Source organism: Episyrphus balteatus, chromosome 1, assembly GCF_945859705.1.
Source record: "Episyrphus balteatus chromosome 1, idEpiBalt1.1, whole genome shotgun sequence".
Taxonomy (NCBI): domain Eukaryota; kingdom Metazoa; phylum Arthropoda; class Insecta; order Diptera; family Syrphidae; genus Episyrphus; species Episyrphus balteatus.
In genome coordinates, this window is record NC_079134.1 from 102,182,992 (window position 1) to 102,199,603 (window position 16,612).

The following is a 16,612-nucleotide window of genomic DNA, read 5'->3' on the forward strand; positions in this document are numbered from 1 at the left end:
TGATATTTTTCAATATCAATAAATATTTGATAGTTAAAATGTCACGGTTATATTTGTTTAATTGATAATAAAATATCAATTCGTCAAAATATTTTTTTTTTATTAAAACAGTCAATAGTTTTCACAAAACTAGGTTAACATAAAAGACGAAAAAAGCTAGACGGGCAAAAACGGGCAGACGTTTTTTTTTGTTTTTGCTTTTTGACATCTTCCTCTTTAATATGATACCAAAAATGTTACCGAATAACACCGAATGATATAACAAAAGGTCCATTGAAAAAGCAGAAATTAAAAAAATAACTGTCTTTTACTTACATTTAAAATAAATTAATTTAACAATAAATTAAAGCTTCAAGTACAACAAATATATTTTTTAAATAAAGTACACACCTGCAACTGAAACTTCCAAAACAAAAAATTTATGTAAAACAATAGAAACAAAAAAAAATTTATTATTGCCGATGTAATTTTTCACACAAAACAACTGAACCACATTAAAGGATTACAATCAATGACTTTCAACTGATGCTGTGGCTAAATGCATGCATAAAAACAAAAAAAAAATTAGGGGACATTATTCCGTGGGTATTTAAGAATAGCCAAACAAAAAATCAGTTCTCAACTCCACATTTTGCAAAAAAGTTATATGAGCGGGTTTTGGTGTTGAATACCCCTATGTGGAGCGGTTCAAAAACCAAATTTTTCAAATTTTTTTTTGTTTTTACTTTTCTGATAAAAAAGTGGAAAAATTTTTTATGATGAAATGATTATTATTTTTCGAAAGGTTAATTATTTGGCTTCAAGATTCTTTTTGTTTCAAATTTTTACGATTTTTTTTAGACTGCAATATCAGTCATCAAACAAAAACCCATACTTTTGACTTTGACTATCAATATCTTAATAACGAATCACCTTACAGAAAAGGATACAATTAAAAACTTCATTCAATTTTCTACAGAAAAATTAAGCTTAAAATTAAGCTTTAATTCCAAGATTGTACCAGGATGTTTTTTAGTGCATATCCCAAAATTTCACCTTTTCTCAAAAAATACTGTTTTTTCATAGATATGAATGATTTTTTCATTGCTTGTTTTGATTCCTAATGATAATGGATATGAAAACCTTTGTAACGAGTTATTTAGCTTTGAGGTTCTGCTGGCACAAAAATCATCCCTAGCTAGCTCAGCTGTGGGTTCTTTTACCTCCTCGTTATCAAAAAAAAATTATGCCAGGCTCTATACATCTTGGTGTTTATGGTGCGCGAGATGTTAGATCAAATTCCACCCTACCTGGTTGTTTTCTCGCCAAAAAACCCCTTTGCACACTTTCCTTTTCCTCGACCCCCCTTTACCCGTACATCACCTTCTCCTCATGGGATGGGTGATGTATTTGGGGTTTTCGAGGTGCTGGCTAATGAACTATATATTTGTGAATTAGAATTATTTGAAGCAGAAAGAGTATTATCTGTGGGTTGTATAGAGGGTGTTGGAGTGGGTTGTGTAGGTTTTGATGAATTTTCTGTGTCAACGTTGGAATGAACGAACATTTCTGTTGGATTTATTACATTTCCTATGGGATTGACTACATTTTTTACAAATCTGTGCATTTTTGTAAGTCCCAACTTTTGATAATGAAGGCACCGCATTGGATTCGCTACGTACTCCTCGACTTTACAATTTAAATATCCGATTTTTATGTCCGTTGGACGCCGAATTAAGTCGAAAGTTAAAATCGCACCGCCTGTAGGAATTAAGTGGTTTTTATCTTTCCTAAGTACTTTTTTAACTTCGATAACTTTTTGTTCTTTGAGAAGTTCCTCTTCAGAAATATTTACAATGAGTCTGGAATAAATTCTTCCTTAAACAGAATTGAGTGATGTGTGGGATGATGTTTTTACTGGAATTGAGTCAATGTGCGCCCCCTCCTCATTTTTGGCACTTCTTATTTGTTATAAGTTTAATTGTTTAATAAAAGCAGAAGAAAATCAAGTATTGAGAAAATTAATTGATTTAAGAATGATTTAACGTGGTTAGATTTGGCAGTTAATGGTATATCTCTCTCACACGTCTTTACACGGCGTATGCCAGAATAGAACTGTATAGTTATTTAAGAATTATATTAATTTACTAAATTCGTTTGTTTTCCATTTTTTATATATTTTTATTGTGAATAAGTCTGTCATTGGTCATTTTTGGTTACAATGAGTAAAAATGGAGCTATAAAATAAAAACGGTACCAAACTTTTTCCCGACAACCTATCATTACAACAAATTGACTTTTATGATTGATAAGGACATTCACCCATTCCATGAAAAATATTTTCCCGCGAAAAATGCGATTTGATTTACAAATTTACGTGGGCTATATAGAAATATGAATAAATGATAAAATAAAAAATTTGAAAAGGAAAAGGAGCTGATCTGTTCGATTTATTTTGTCTGAAACTCTTCATGTACATTTTCATCGGATTCATAGAATGCTTCCGATTGGTACAATCCCCTGATATAATTTTATTTACTTCAATTGTGTAGCAGTACAAACGAGAAGGAATTTTATGAATTCGATTCCAAAGATTTTACTGTTATGTCGATCTTTAAATTTATACAAATAACTTTTGCCGCCCCCACAAGTTACTTGCGGAATTTTCTGCATTGAAATTAAGCAAAAGTTCTCTGAAAAAAGCTATCCACGATAGGCTTTTTCAGAAGGGAATTGTTTTTCCAAATTTCGTAGATGATTCGTGATAGCAAAGTTCCCAAAATGGGAAAAAGTTCCGGGGATTTTTTTGCGCAACAAGGCTGATTTAAAGAAGGGGCTATAACTCACCTGAATTCACTTTCCGAACAGTTCCTCATCTCACAATTAAGCTCATCACTTCCATCCCCGCAATCATTTTCATAATCACAACGCCATCTTCCAGGTATGCACTTTGAATTATTGCACCTGTAATAAAATTTAAAATGAGCAAGAACAATATTAGGTATATTGAATAATTTCATACTTAAAGTACGTTGGATCACAAGTCTCTTTAGAAGAATGACATGTTGGAGGTTCATCTTCTCCATTTGGACAATCTTCTTCTCCATCACAACGCCACGTCATTGGAATACACCGACCCGAAGCACAACTAAAATTTGTTTTTTTTTTTTATTTTGTTGACTTCATTTAATATTGTAAATGAACTTACGCAAAATCACTCGACGCACATGAACTACTATCACAATTAACTTCATCAGATTTGTCTGGGCAGTCCATATCCCCATCGCATACCCAAACATAAGGCATGCAACGGTTGTTCCCGCATTGAAATTGATCCTTCTTACAAACTAATGGTGTACAACCAGCCTCGTCTTCTCCCCCAGGACAATCTCTCACCCCATCGCATTTCTTTACTTGATCAATACAAAACGCCGAACTATTTCCCCATTGTTCGCATTTTATATGATTTTCAAAGCACGTAAACTTGTCGCAGTTTCTTTCGTCCGAACTATCACCGCATTGATTCTGACCATCGCAGATCGCTGACGGATGAATACATTTGTTATTGAAGCATTGATACTGTCCAGGTTCGCAGTGGAACACAGGACAAGACTCTGGTTCATCACTTCCATCTCCACAATCGTCTTGAGTATCACATTTCCAATAGAACGGAATACACTTATAGGTGTTCACGCATTGAAAATGAGCAGCCGTACAATTCGCATTGCAGGATTTCCCATCTTCCGCAAGAACAAAATTATTTGGACAAGCACACTTATAGTAGGGAAATATTGGAGAAAGTAAGCATAGCGTCGAACAGCCAGCTGATTCACATGGATTTCCTGATTTAGGTGCCATTTGACGATAGGGGTGGTATACCCTTAGATCCATTGGTCTATGAATAGTTGTTATCAAAGTGGAACAATTCTTGCCATCGTATTTATTACAATATTCAATTGATTTTGTTTCCCAATCAGACCAATATATGCGATCTTCCCAAACCGCTATTGCAAATATGTGATGCAGCTTGAGCGAAGGATTCATACTCCTTCCCAAGAGAAGTCTTTGATTCTTTCCTTCCAAATCACTCACAGCGATAAAATCTTCCCGTGCATCGCCCCAAAAAAGTTCATTTGTTTCAAAACTTATTGTAAGGGCATTTGGCCATCCTAGATTATCGTGGATTATAACGCGACTATTAGATCCGTCCATTCCAGCCTTTCCAATGTGCGGACTATCACCCCAGTCTGACCAGAATATATTTCTATTAAAAGGATCCAATGCTATAGCACGAGGTTCACTAAGATTCTTATTAATTAGAACTCTACGAAATTTGCCATCCAACTGCGACACTTCTATGGTGTCCAAACCCTTATCACACCAATATAGATTTTTACCGATCCAATCAACTGCCAAACCATCCGGATTTTTTAGCATTGCCTGATGCAAAGTGATTGTCTTATTATCTCCTGGACAATATCTCTTAATCATTCCCACAGTCGATGTAACATCTGACCAAAACAGACATTTTGTTTCCCAATCAAAGTCCAGGGCCACAGCATTTGACAGTTGATGAACCAAAATTGTTACATTTCCATTCGTATCGGCTTGTCGAATATAATATCTATTGGAAAATATAAGCTTCATTGTCTCATTACTTGTAGCCTTACAAGTGTGTCGATCTTTCAATTCATAGCCTTGGCTGCACAGACACTTGTAAGACCCATAAGTATTCACACAAATTTGACTGCATGGTCTCTGTTCAGAACATTCATCTATATCGTCACATAATTGGTGATTTAAATGATGCACCTTATACCCAGCGCGACATTTACACATATAACCGATTGGCATATCGACACAATCATGTTCGCAAATATCAGGAATCTTACATTCATTGATTCCACAACGTTCCTCATCACTGAAATCCATGCAATCATTCGCGCCATCGCATAGGGCACTCCCACTCACACAAGCTCCATTTTTACATCTAAACTGATCAGGACCGTTACACAAACGACTGGAATTAGCGCAAAATGTAACATCCTCATCGGACATATCATCACAGTCTGCTTTTGAGTCACAAGTCGAGTTTTTTGGTATACACAACGCATTCGATGCGCACGAAAATTCATCTGCCCCACAAAGTGATGTTTCCCAAGTATTATGCGGGCAGTCCTCGTATTCATCTTCACCACCAGGACAATCTTGATCTCCATCACAAACGTACTGCCTCTCCAGGCATTGACCATTCGAACATAGGAACATTGGAGGTGGGCACGCATTTATATGCAAGACAGATATTAGGCCACAATGTTCTCCCTCATCTTCTAGCCCAGGAGCTGGACAATCCGGTTCACCATCGCACACCCACCTCTGAGATATACATCTTCCCGAGAGAGTACAACGAAATTTCGTTGCTGGACACTCTCGATGAGGGCACTGCGGGCCTTCATCTGAGCCATCAGCACAATCAGTTTTATTATCGCACTGCCAGCTGCTTGGAATGCAGCCATCGTCGCACTGGAACTGGTTTAACTTGCACTGTAATGGACAGTTTAGCTCATCAGAGCTGGGATTTCCATCATTACAATCATTCTCGTTATCACATCTCCACTTTTCATTAATACACCGCCCATTAGAGCATTGAAATTGACGCGCTGCACACCCCAACCTGGTTATGTTATGACAATTTGCTTCATCGCTTCCATCAGGACAATCACGATCACCATCACAACGCCATTGGGGCATATAACACGCGGTCGAGTCAGCACAATGGGTGAAATTTATATCCCCTTGTAAGCATTCGTGTGGTGGACAGTGTTTTTCATCACTAAAATCTTTGCAATCTCTTAATCTATCACATCGAAATTGCATTGATATGCACTCACCACTATCACAATGGAAGTGGTCGACATCGCATTTACATAACAGTTCAGATTCATCAGATCCATCCCCACACTGCTGCTCGCCATCACAGGTTTGATTATGGGGAATGCAACGATGATTTTGGCACATAAAGAAATCAGGCGGACACTCACGAATTATGCAATAACTACGAACTTCATCCGATCCATCAAGGCAGTGTGGAATGTTATCACAAGTCATTTCAAAAGGAATGCACTCTCCAGACTTGCACGTGAATTGTTCACTAGTGCAATCTGGGTTTAGGGCTTGAATACACCGTCTTCCATCAGAAGCTAACACACCACGAGTACATTGACAACTTGCAGTTCCATTTTTTCTTAATATACAAACGTCCTCGCATCCGCCGTTGAGAATTTTGCATTGATTGGAATCACAATTCATGGTAGTATTCTGCACGGCAATGATCCCCATAGGTCGAGTTATATCCTCACGGAGAAACACAACATCAGATCCAGAGTATTTATTCGCTCGCACAACTGCGTGTAAGACCCAATCGGTCCAAAACAACAGATCTCCATAGACTGTCATGGAAAACGCATGTTTTGGTGTAGAATGAGCCAATACCACTCGATGTGATCCATCATAGTCAGCTCTTTCAATTTTGTCAAGTCTAGCATCTGCCCAGTACAATTTTTGTTCCTCAAAATCCAGAGTGAGAGCGTTTGGCATTAATATATCACTCTTGATTATCGATTCAACTCCGAATCCTGTAACATAAGCTCTTTGGACTGACGGCGTCTGTTCGTTCCAATTTGTCCAGTATATCATGCCCATACACGGCTCTACAGCAATACCCCGAGGTTTGTCATGAGACATAAGTTTAAGTATTGTTTTTACTAGTTGAATATTACTATCAGGATTATCGTTGGCTTCCGAAAGATCCAAACTTCTTATAGAAGCATCATTGTTTGATGTCCAAAAAAGTTGACGATTAACAACGTCAAATGTTAATCCTTCCACTCTACCTTGGCGGTTGACCAGGACTGAGTTCTTTGACCCGTTAAAATGCACTGAATTGATAGTACTCATATGCACATCCGAATAGAAAACTTTGTCGTTTTCGTAATCATAGGAAAGGGCTATTACATTTCGCATGTATGTTGCATTCATGATTTTTTCGATTGGACCATTTTTGTTGAGATGTTCCGTCATGTGGATGCTTTCAATCGAGCTACGATATGAGAAAAGTAAAAATTTATCATATGGCTCACAACTTAATCCATCAGAAGCAACTCGACTATGAGAACAGCCACATATTGCGTTGGTGCCATTAAAAAGACATAACTCCTGGCATCCTCCATTGTCATGAGCGCAAAGATTTGTTCCTTTTTGAACTCTTTTTGAAAAGATTTTTAAATCTTTAAGAGTATTTCCCTCGGATTTGAGAACTTCAGTAAAATTGGAAAGATTCTGTAATGACGCCCTTTTAATGCTTCCCTTATTATGATTATTATCAGCCCAATATATATAATCATCTATCAGTCCCAAAGCGACCGGACTATTCAAACTGTGATTTAGTAGTTGGGTTTTCAAATTTCCGTCGTAATCAACTTTCATTATTACATCATTGCCTGGTTCACACCAATAAACTTTTGTGGCATCAATATCTAGAACTAAATTGCTAACCGTTTTGGTCTGGTTTACGAGAACGAAAGGTTGGCTACCATCAAGCCCGGTTCTACCAATCATTCCCTCTCCTACATAAAATAAAAATCCTTGAACTGGGTCTACAGCCAAGGCTGATGGATTTTCAACACTCGAAATTACAACATGTCTAGAAGATCCATTCAAACGAGCCACTTCTATTATATTTCGCTTAGTGTCACTCCAGTAGATATTTCCTGCAACCCAATCAATAGCAAATCCACCTAACCAGTCTTGATTACTTTGGTCGCCAGTTTGTTCGATTTGTTCTAGAATCACTTCACGCTGTGTACCATCACGTTTGATTCGCGAAATAATGCCTTTTTCACTATCAGCCCAATAGAGATAATCTCCAGCAGCATAGTAATCAATGAAGGTTGCTAGCGTGATACGAGATATGGAACCAAGTGCCTAGTAAAATAAAATATTGTCATTCTGAAGTTCTAAAATTTTGTGCTTACCAACCCTTTTTTCCTCTAAATTCTGTTGGTCGTTCCCGTCATTAGACAATTCTATACCTTTCAGTTCATGGTTAGAGTAAAATAGGAACTCAGGTATTCCTACGCAATTTGTCGGATTATTTGCATCCTGAGTAAATCCAATAGCACATTTACAAGTGTGTTCATCGTTTCGTTTTGATAGACAGAGATGCTCACATCCGCCACGTCGGCCACCCGCGCATGAATTGGTTCCCTGCTGAGCCTCATTATAGAACATCTTCATAGCTTGAATGCTTTCTACGAAAAATACTAAATGTTAATCAAATACGGTTCTATTATTATAACATCTACTTACTGGTGTTTTTTCTCAAGATTGTGAAGTTAGTGCAAGAGTTTTTTTCACAACTCATTATGACACTTTGGATATTTTCCGGGAAATATAAAGTATCATTGTAAACTGTAACGCTGCTGATAGTCATAACTTCACTTGCTGCCAGGACATAAACTATGTTGTGGGTTTTCATATCATAGTAAGAAATACCAGACCCTTGGTAAACGAAATACAGCCTCCGGGAATCAAAGTCAAACGTTAAACTTTGAACAAGCTGAGTCATGACTGCAAGTTCACGTCGCCCAGATCCATCCATATTGCTGATTTCAATTTTCGTCAGATTGTCTTCACGAGATGAGTGCGACCAAAACAATTTACCTCTAAAAACATTCTATATAAATTGTATAAAACACAGCTATTTAGTTTCTTACTCTGCGGGATCAAGAGCAATGCTTTCGACAACATTCAAGTTCTTGTGAATTTCCGTAAAATATTCCCCTTTTAGATTGCATGCAAAAATTTGACATTTTTGTTTTCCAGATGAAAAGAACATGTTTCTTGATATCCAATCAATAGCAAAACCCTGTTGATGTGAAAGCTTTAAGTACATATTTGTTTAGGATTACATTGAATAGAACATACATAAGGCTTGAAAAGGTCAGTATTCAAAATTGTGTCAATGAGGCCATTAGATAATCCAGCAGTTTTTATTTCGTTCAGTTGTACATCGGTCCAATATATGCGACTGTCATCTACAGTAAAGTCAATTCTCTGGGGTCCGATAACCTATAGTTATTTTTTTTCTTGTTATTGTTTGGTTCAAAATGATAAATTATCAGAAAGCATCGATTGTTATGGAATTTTCGATTGTTAAAAAAAATCAATTTATTTTGTATTAATATCTGCCATAAAACTGATGCTGAGATCATTTAGAAAAAAAAACATAAGTTTTGTTATTTATCTGTTAAAAAAAACTGATTTTTGAAATTTTTAACTTCCAGGTCAGTTTAATAGTGTCATAAAAAATATTCAATATGCGTTGTTTGCTGATGATGCATTGTTTTATATCAGTTGTAAAAACTTGGAAGATGGTATTTCAAAAATGCAGCTCGATTTAGATAATCTCAGTGTTTGGCTTAAGGCAAATAAACTTAAACTGAATGTTTCAAAAACAAAAATGATGATTATCGGTAACGCTGTGATGAATGACGTTGCGATTAACTGAAAAGTTGATAACGAAAATCTAGAAATAATTTCTGAAATGAAGTACCTGGGTATTGTCATGGACAATAAATTAACATTTAAGAAACATATAGACTACATTGAAAAGAAAATATCTAAAAAGACAAATTTACTCAGAAGAATTCGTAAAAATATTTCAACAGTTAGTGCCATAAACATATTCAACACGATAATAAAACCTTCACTTTGAGTACGTTCCTCAATTCTGTTTTTGTGCAATCTAGAGATGATAAATGGACTTCAACTTCTTCAAAATAAGGCTATGCGAACAATTTTAAAGTGCAATATACATTAAAGTGAAAATGTCCAAAAATGCAGATTCGCGGTTTTGGCTTTGTGCCGACGATATGTTAATGTGGCTTAGTGTTAAACAAAGTATTAAGAATTAAACAAAGAATTAAGTCTGAAGAATTAAGTAGCATTGATCCCACAGAAAAATACAACGCACAAGTTTATAAATGCCTCAACTCAGCCAATCTAATTTTTTGATCAATATGAAAAAAGATCTTCATCAGTAATCCATCGATACCAGTTTTATATGGTTTACCAAAACTTTACAAAGATGTAGTTCCTATGTGTCCCGTTTCCGCCTCATACAATGCTCCTTCGCAGTAGTTGGGAAAAAAATTATGTCGATTGTTGCCTCCAATATTAAACTTCATCTCTAAATATTCAATTAAAAATTCGTTCGAGTTAATCAATAAAATAAAAGGCCTAGTTTTGCAAAGCCAAAACTGGTTTTATTTGATATAAAAAACTTATTTCCATCCGTTCCATCTAACAGTCTAAAAATGTACTTTCCGACTTAATTAATGAATCCATTGATAATAAAGCTAAATGTCCACAACGAAATCAACTAATATTTACTTGTTTAGACCAAAACTATTTTCACTTTAATGGCAAAAACTACAGACAACTATCAGGTTTAGCGATAGGATCATCATTTTAGCCACTAGGAGCTAAATTCTATATGGATAATTTCAAAAAGACTCTGTTTCCGACAAATACAATCATGTAAAAAAAATGTTTGAATTTTTTTGACAGAATTTGACATTCGAAATTTGCGTAATTATCTCATTTGGGCTCTGGTGAAATAGGTTATTAAATTACAAGAGAAAAAACTACTTCAAAATCAATTTGATTTAACTAATAATAGTCAACTTCTAAATATAAAGTTGTAATCTTTAAAAACTTCTCTTTCTCTAGTCATCACTGTTTGTTTGTTAACTCTTATTATATGTTTGAACTTTGATTTTCATTTTCAAATGAAAAATAACCAAATTTTAATTAAAAGGTCAAGTTTCAAGCTGGAAATGTCGTAAAAAGTCAACTTATTTTCATTTTTAGTACAACATTTTTAGTACTTTTTTGTGACATTTTTAGATTTTTCTGACATTTTTGAATTTTTATAATTATTGTTTACGCACTCCCTCTCCATTTGATTTTGTATTTAAAACATTTCGTACTCCTCTGTTTGCTTTTTTAAAGTTATGAAAATAACATCTCATATAAGATCCTCTCTGCCGTACTATGTGAACGTCTGAAGCCGTTCGTCAACAGTCTGATAGGTCCTTATCAGTGTGGTTTTAGACCAGGAAAGTCCACCATCGATCAAATATTCACATTACGGCAGATCTTGGAAAAAACCCAGGAACAACAAATCGATACCCACCACCTGTTCATCGATTTTAAGGCCGCGTATAACAGTATCTACAGAGATGAATTGTATAGAGCTATGTCTAGTTTTGGCATCCCTGTCAAGCTCGTCCGGCTGTGCAGGATGACGATGGAGAATGCACGCTGCTCCGTCAGAGTCGGTAAAGACCTAACCGTAGCATTTAATGACGAAAAAGGTTTTAGACAAGGCGACGCACTGTCATGCGACTTCTTTAACATCGTCCTTGAAAGAATTATACAGAACTCAAACGTCAACGCCAGAGGCACTATCTTTCAAAAGTCCGTCCAGCTGCTTGCATACGCCGACGATATTGACATAATCGGAAGAACTCAGCGTGATGTCACAATGGCGCTTTTGTAAGCATCGAAACGGAAGCGAAAAAATTGGTTTAAGGGTCAATGAGGGCAAAACCAAGTAAATGCTGTCATCAAAAAAGAACACTCAACACCAACGCATTGGACAAAATGTCACCATCGACAGCCATAACTTCGAGGTAGTAAAGGTCTACCTAGGCTCCGCTACAAACACGGACAAAAACATCAGCGCTGAAATCAAACGGAGAATTACTCTTGTCAACCGCTGGTACTTTGGTTTCAGAAGGCAATTGACCAGCAAAGCCCTCTCTCGAGCAACTAAGGTGTCAATATACAAGACCCTTATCATCTTACTCCTTTTATATGGTGCAGAAGCATGGACTTTAACGAAGGCGGATGAAAACAACTTGGATTGTGATTGTGAGAAAAGTTCTTCGTGCTATTTTTGGTCCCGTGTGTATTGATGGTGATTGGAGAAGACGAGCTTTACGGGTTGTACAAGGACGCTAACCTAGCCAAGAGAGTAAAGGTGCAGCGCCTGGGATGGCTAGGTCTCGTGAAGCGCATGGACAACAATGCTCCGGCCCGGAAAGTTTTCGACTCCAACCCAGAGGGACGACGCAGTAGAGGAAGACTTCGTCTGAGGTGGCGCAACCAAGTGGAAGGGGACCTCAATCAACTTGGCGTGCGCAACTGGAAGCAGCGAGCTAAGGATAGAGCTGGCTGGCGAAGCTTGTTGGTTGTGGCTCAAATCCACAGCGGATTGTAGCCGCCTTACGGCGCTGGTCACCCTAAGTAAGTAAGTAAAAATAAGAAAAAAGAATTATCATACGGGGTTAAATTCAGATTTCCGTCAAAAAATTTTTTTCGTGGCTTATGGAACCAATTGTAATTGTAGTAATCTTACTTTGAGTACGTTTTAACGAATTCGGTGAAATTTACAATTCTACCATTTCGTTTAAAATTGCTTCCATTTTTTAAATTAATTTGTTTAATATTTTTTTAGTAGCATAATAACGAGTAGAAGCACGAGTAGTTCAAAGAGGGGGGAAAATCCCATTAGATCAAAAAATAAATTGATTTTCTTACCAATCGAAAACCCCATTAGAGAAACAAATTAATCTACAGTTAAAATTTTCCTTTAAAAAAAAAAATGTTGAAGCTTCAAAAATAAAAGATAAATACTCGCCTGCGGTGATTGTCTTATGGTTGGAATTGTATGATGATTTGGCTGCATTAAATCAATTCCCCGAATCTCATTTCCCATTATGAACAACAAAACCTGTTCATTCGGCACACAAGTCTTATGGTCAGTCAAATCAAGCCGCATTACATGTGGGCATTCGCATTTATAAGTCTTTTTTACACTGCAAGAGAAAAGATATGCAACACTTTTGCCTCCTTATAAAAATAAATTTACCTTAACAGGCACAAATGTGAGCAACCTCCATTGTTAATACCGCAAGGGTTTTCATCTTGTGGTTGTCTACTTGAATGAAGAACTTGTATCCCAAAAGGTTGTGACAGAGTTCTCTGAATCACTTGAATGTCTGACCCATTCCATTTGTTTGCTCTGATTACTGATGTCGTACGCCAATCAGTCCAATAAACGTAGTTTTCAAAAACTGAAATAGCGAATGGGTGCGATAAAATCTCTTTGTCGCGAACAACTAGATGGTGATCAGTTCCATCATATTTCGTCGTATATATAGCATCCGCTTTAGCGTCGACCCAGTAAACACGCTTTTGCGTATAGTCCAAAGTCAATCCGTTCGGCCAAGCAGAAATAACTTGGTTTGTTTGAGTAATTGTTCTACGAAACTCTCCAGCCATAGAACATCGTTCTATGCGGGGAAAATTATCATCCCAATCAGTCCAGAAAAGAAGCCCTTCTCGAGGATCAAGGGCAATTGCCCGCGGACTTTCCATATCTCCTGCGACGAGTGTTCGCCTGAAGCTACCATTTAGAAGAGCCACTTCTATCTGATCCAGATTACTATCTATCCAATACAAATTAAGACCAATCCAGTCAACAGCAAGTCCTTCAGTAGTCGATAAGCCCGATCTTACAACAGCTTCAACCTTTCTCAGTGACTCGCCAACAAGGTGACCTCTATAAATTTTATCATCCATTACATCTGTCCAAAATATCTCTACTGAATCGTTGCGATATAAAAAGTCGAGCGCAATAGTGTTTCTCAACGATGTATAAAAGTTACTCACAACGGAAGTCTTAAGGTTTACTCCTCGTATTTCCTGTCTATTACTAAATATGACGTATGGCTCATCAGGAGCTACACTTTTACAAGTGAACATATCATATTGCAAGCTGTACCCCTCATGGCACTTACATTCGTAAGTTTTCCCCGATTTTTCGCATATCTGTGAGCAAGTATCCCAGTGTTCACAAGAATGATCCATACTACAACGTAATCCATTCGGTTGGAGATACATATGCGCTGGACAAGAACAAACAAACCCTTCAGGAGCATTATGGCAATAATGTGAACAAGCATTGCTCTTTTCACACATTTTCTCCATACACCTAAAACCTTCATCGGTACCATCTTCACAATTTATAACTCCGTCGCAAAGTTGATGAACAGTTATACACTTATTTGACACAGCACAATAACGATCTGGAGAATCACAAGAAACGGTTTCGTTAAACTCACCATAAGGGACTATTTGAGTGCAGTTTTCTTCGTCCGTTTTATCATAGCAGTGGGCTATTCCATCACATCGGAATACATGTGGAATACATTCAAAAGGGTTGCCACACCTGAATTCATGTTGACCACACATATGTGCCACTCCTAGATCCTCTTCGTGATTGTCACTCTTAGTTTCAGTACAATTAGCTTCATCACTGTAGTCCAAACAATCATGAACTCCATCGCAAAGCATTCGTTCACTGTAACACCCTATTGGAGCACAATATCTTTCACCTGGTCCACAATCCGTATCGCATCCAGCTTCATCTGAATTGTCACTTAAAAGAGAAAATGTTACATTGTTTAAATTTCGCGAAAAGCAAAGTTAGATAGATATTTAAATAGTTTAAAGCCATATTGATATAATTTAAAGAACATGGCCTTGATATCGTTTGCATAAATGACATTTTTTACTTGCGATATACAGTTACATAGGTACTATAGGGCAAGTTTAGGATTCGGAAAAAAAACCGAACATATTACGATGATGGAGAATGCCTAAAAAAGTGGGTCAGGCAATTCTGTCTTTCTATCTGTGTGTACCTGGAGATACAGCCTAAACTAATAGAGCTATTTTCTAAAAAGTTTGGTAGTTAACAGTTTTGGGTGATTCCCTAGAAGAAAAATTGAAATTTTTTTTAGGACCAAATCTAACGGTAAAGTAAATTTTTTTTCAAAAAAGATCTAACGATTTTGATTAAAATTTTTGTGTTTTATAACACATTAAAGCTTCCTTCGGAAATTGAAAACAAAATTTGTACCGTTATTAACGGTACCTACAAACCTGCCATAGAACGGTTTTTTTTTAAATTTATGAATTTCTCGTAAACTCAAATAACAAGACTTGAAGCAATTCAGAGAAGGTTTTCGCGTTTCTGTTTTCGTTTTTTTCCTTGGTCACATGATAATCTACTTCCCCCTTACTCTCAAAGACTCAAATTCCCTTAATAACCATAGAAAGTACTCTTACTTTACTCTTGTATCGAGTCTATAATATAGAGTATGTATATATATCGAGTCTATAAATGACAATTTTAAATGCATTCCCTTACTACCCTAGAAAGTATTTCCAGTTTTTTTTTATTGTTGGAATTATTAATGGGTCAATATCATCCACAACGCTTCTAAGTCGGTTAAATTTCAGTTATAGTCGCACAAGTATAAGGTTACGCCAACCATTGTGTTTTATTTTTAGTAGATCGAACTATGGTGCAAATAGCCCCCTCAATCAATTGATAACAATATTCAATAAACTTTACTCTTGTATCGAGTCTATAAATGACAATTTTAAATGCATTAAATTCAAAACTATGTTTTTCAATAGCTTAGACTAAGGGCCTTAAAGCTCAGTTATATATTTAACTGAGCTTTAAATATTTCTCCATAGCAATAACCAATTTAATAGTCAGGTTAAGGGTTAACGCCACGTTAATTTTATAGTTGGGAAACTGAACTATAAACGCGCGGTTAAATGTAAACGCACGGTTTGTACTGTCATTTGTCAGCAAGAAAAAAAAACATTTGTCAAGTCAACAAGCTGTTGAGAAAAATTAATAATATTGGCGGCAATTTATTAAATAAGTAAATGGAAAAATTTATTTGTTTATAAATATTTATCTTTTTTATTAATAATATTCATTACTTTCAGAAAAGGCTGAAAAAGAAAACTAACCCCCTGAATACAATGGTGTAGCTGTGGCTGTAGCTTGTAGCGCAAGTTGAATAATTCTCAACTTTTTGATCAGCTGCTGCCAACTTTTGTTGTTCTTTCCCTCAGTAAAATTTTGGCAGTACTACAAGCTACAACCACAACTACACCATTGTATTGAGTCAGTCTATCGTCGTACTTCACGATAGATGAACATTTTTTTTATGCACTTTTGGCCTCCTTGCTTGGGCTCCATTTTTTAACTTATACAACCAAAATAAAAATATATGAAGGTATGTAGGTATTTTGTAGTTATATTTTTGTTCATTATTACATTACGTGCAAAAAATGTCACTTCAATTATGTCATTTTGACAACAAATGTAATAGATTTGGTAATAGAAGCACAATTAGTTAAACGCGTGTTTATTTTGATTATTAGTATACACCCAATTTAACGCGACGGTAAAATTAAACCCGACGATACCAATAAGTCTTGCCTTTGTCATTTTTTGTTAAAATGAATAAGAATGGAGCTATTCAATAAAAACGATATCAATCTCTTTTCCAAGATGGCGGTTCCTCTCGACCTCCAATCATCCTTATGATAAGAACAACCACCCGAATACATTCCATGAAAACAAATTTTTCCCGCGATTTCATGCCCATGTTTTGAATAATTTGCTTGAGCTATA

The 16,612-nt window shown here is 36.2% G+C and overlaps 1 protein-coding gene across 3 annotated transcripts in view; it reads right to left on the minus strand.

Annotated features, from left to right (window-relative positions):
• Positions 1-16,612, minus strand: part of LOC129907846 (low-density lipoprotein receptor-related protein 1B) — an 81,969-nt gene that overhangs the window by 30,240 nt on the left and 35,117 nt on the right. For all 3 annotated transcript variants that reach the window (XM_055984259.1, XM_055984258.1, XM_055984257.1), the window contains 9 exons: positions 12,977-14,548; positions 12,746-12,923; positions 8,965-9,108; positions 8,754-8,905; positions 8,347-8,702; positions 8,017-8,288; positions 3,188-7,962; positions 3,002-3,127; positions 2,827-2,943 (listed from right to left, as the gene is read on the minus strand). In XM_055984259.1, coding sequence (XP_055840234.1) covers positions 2,827-2,943; positions 3,002-3,127; positions 3,188-7,962; positions 8,017-8,288; positions 8,347-8,702; positions 8,754-8,905; positions 8,965-9,108; positions 12,746-12,923; positions 12,977-14,548 — 7,692 coding nt within the window. The remainder of the gene's footprint in view (positions 1-2,826; positions 2,944-3,001; positions 3,128-3,187; positions 7,963-8,016; positions 8,289-8,346; positions 8,703-8,753; positions 8,906-8,964; positions 9,109-12,745; positions 12,924-12,976; positions 14,549-16,612) is intronic.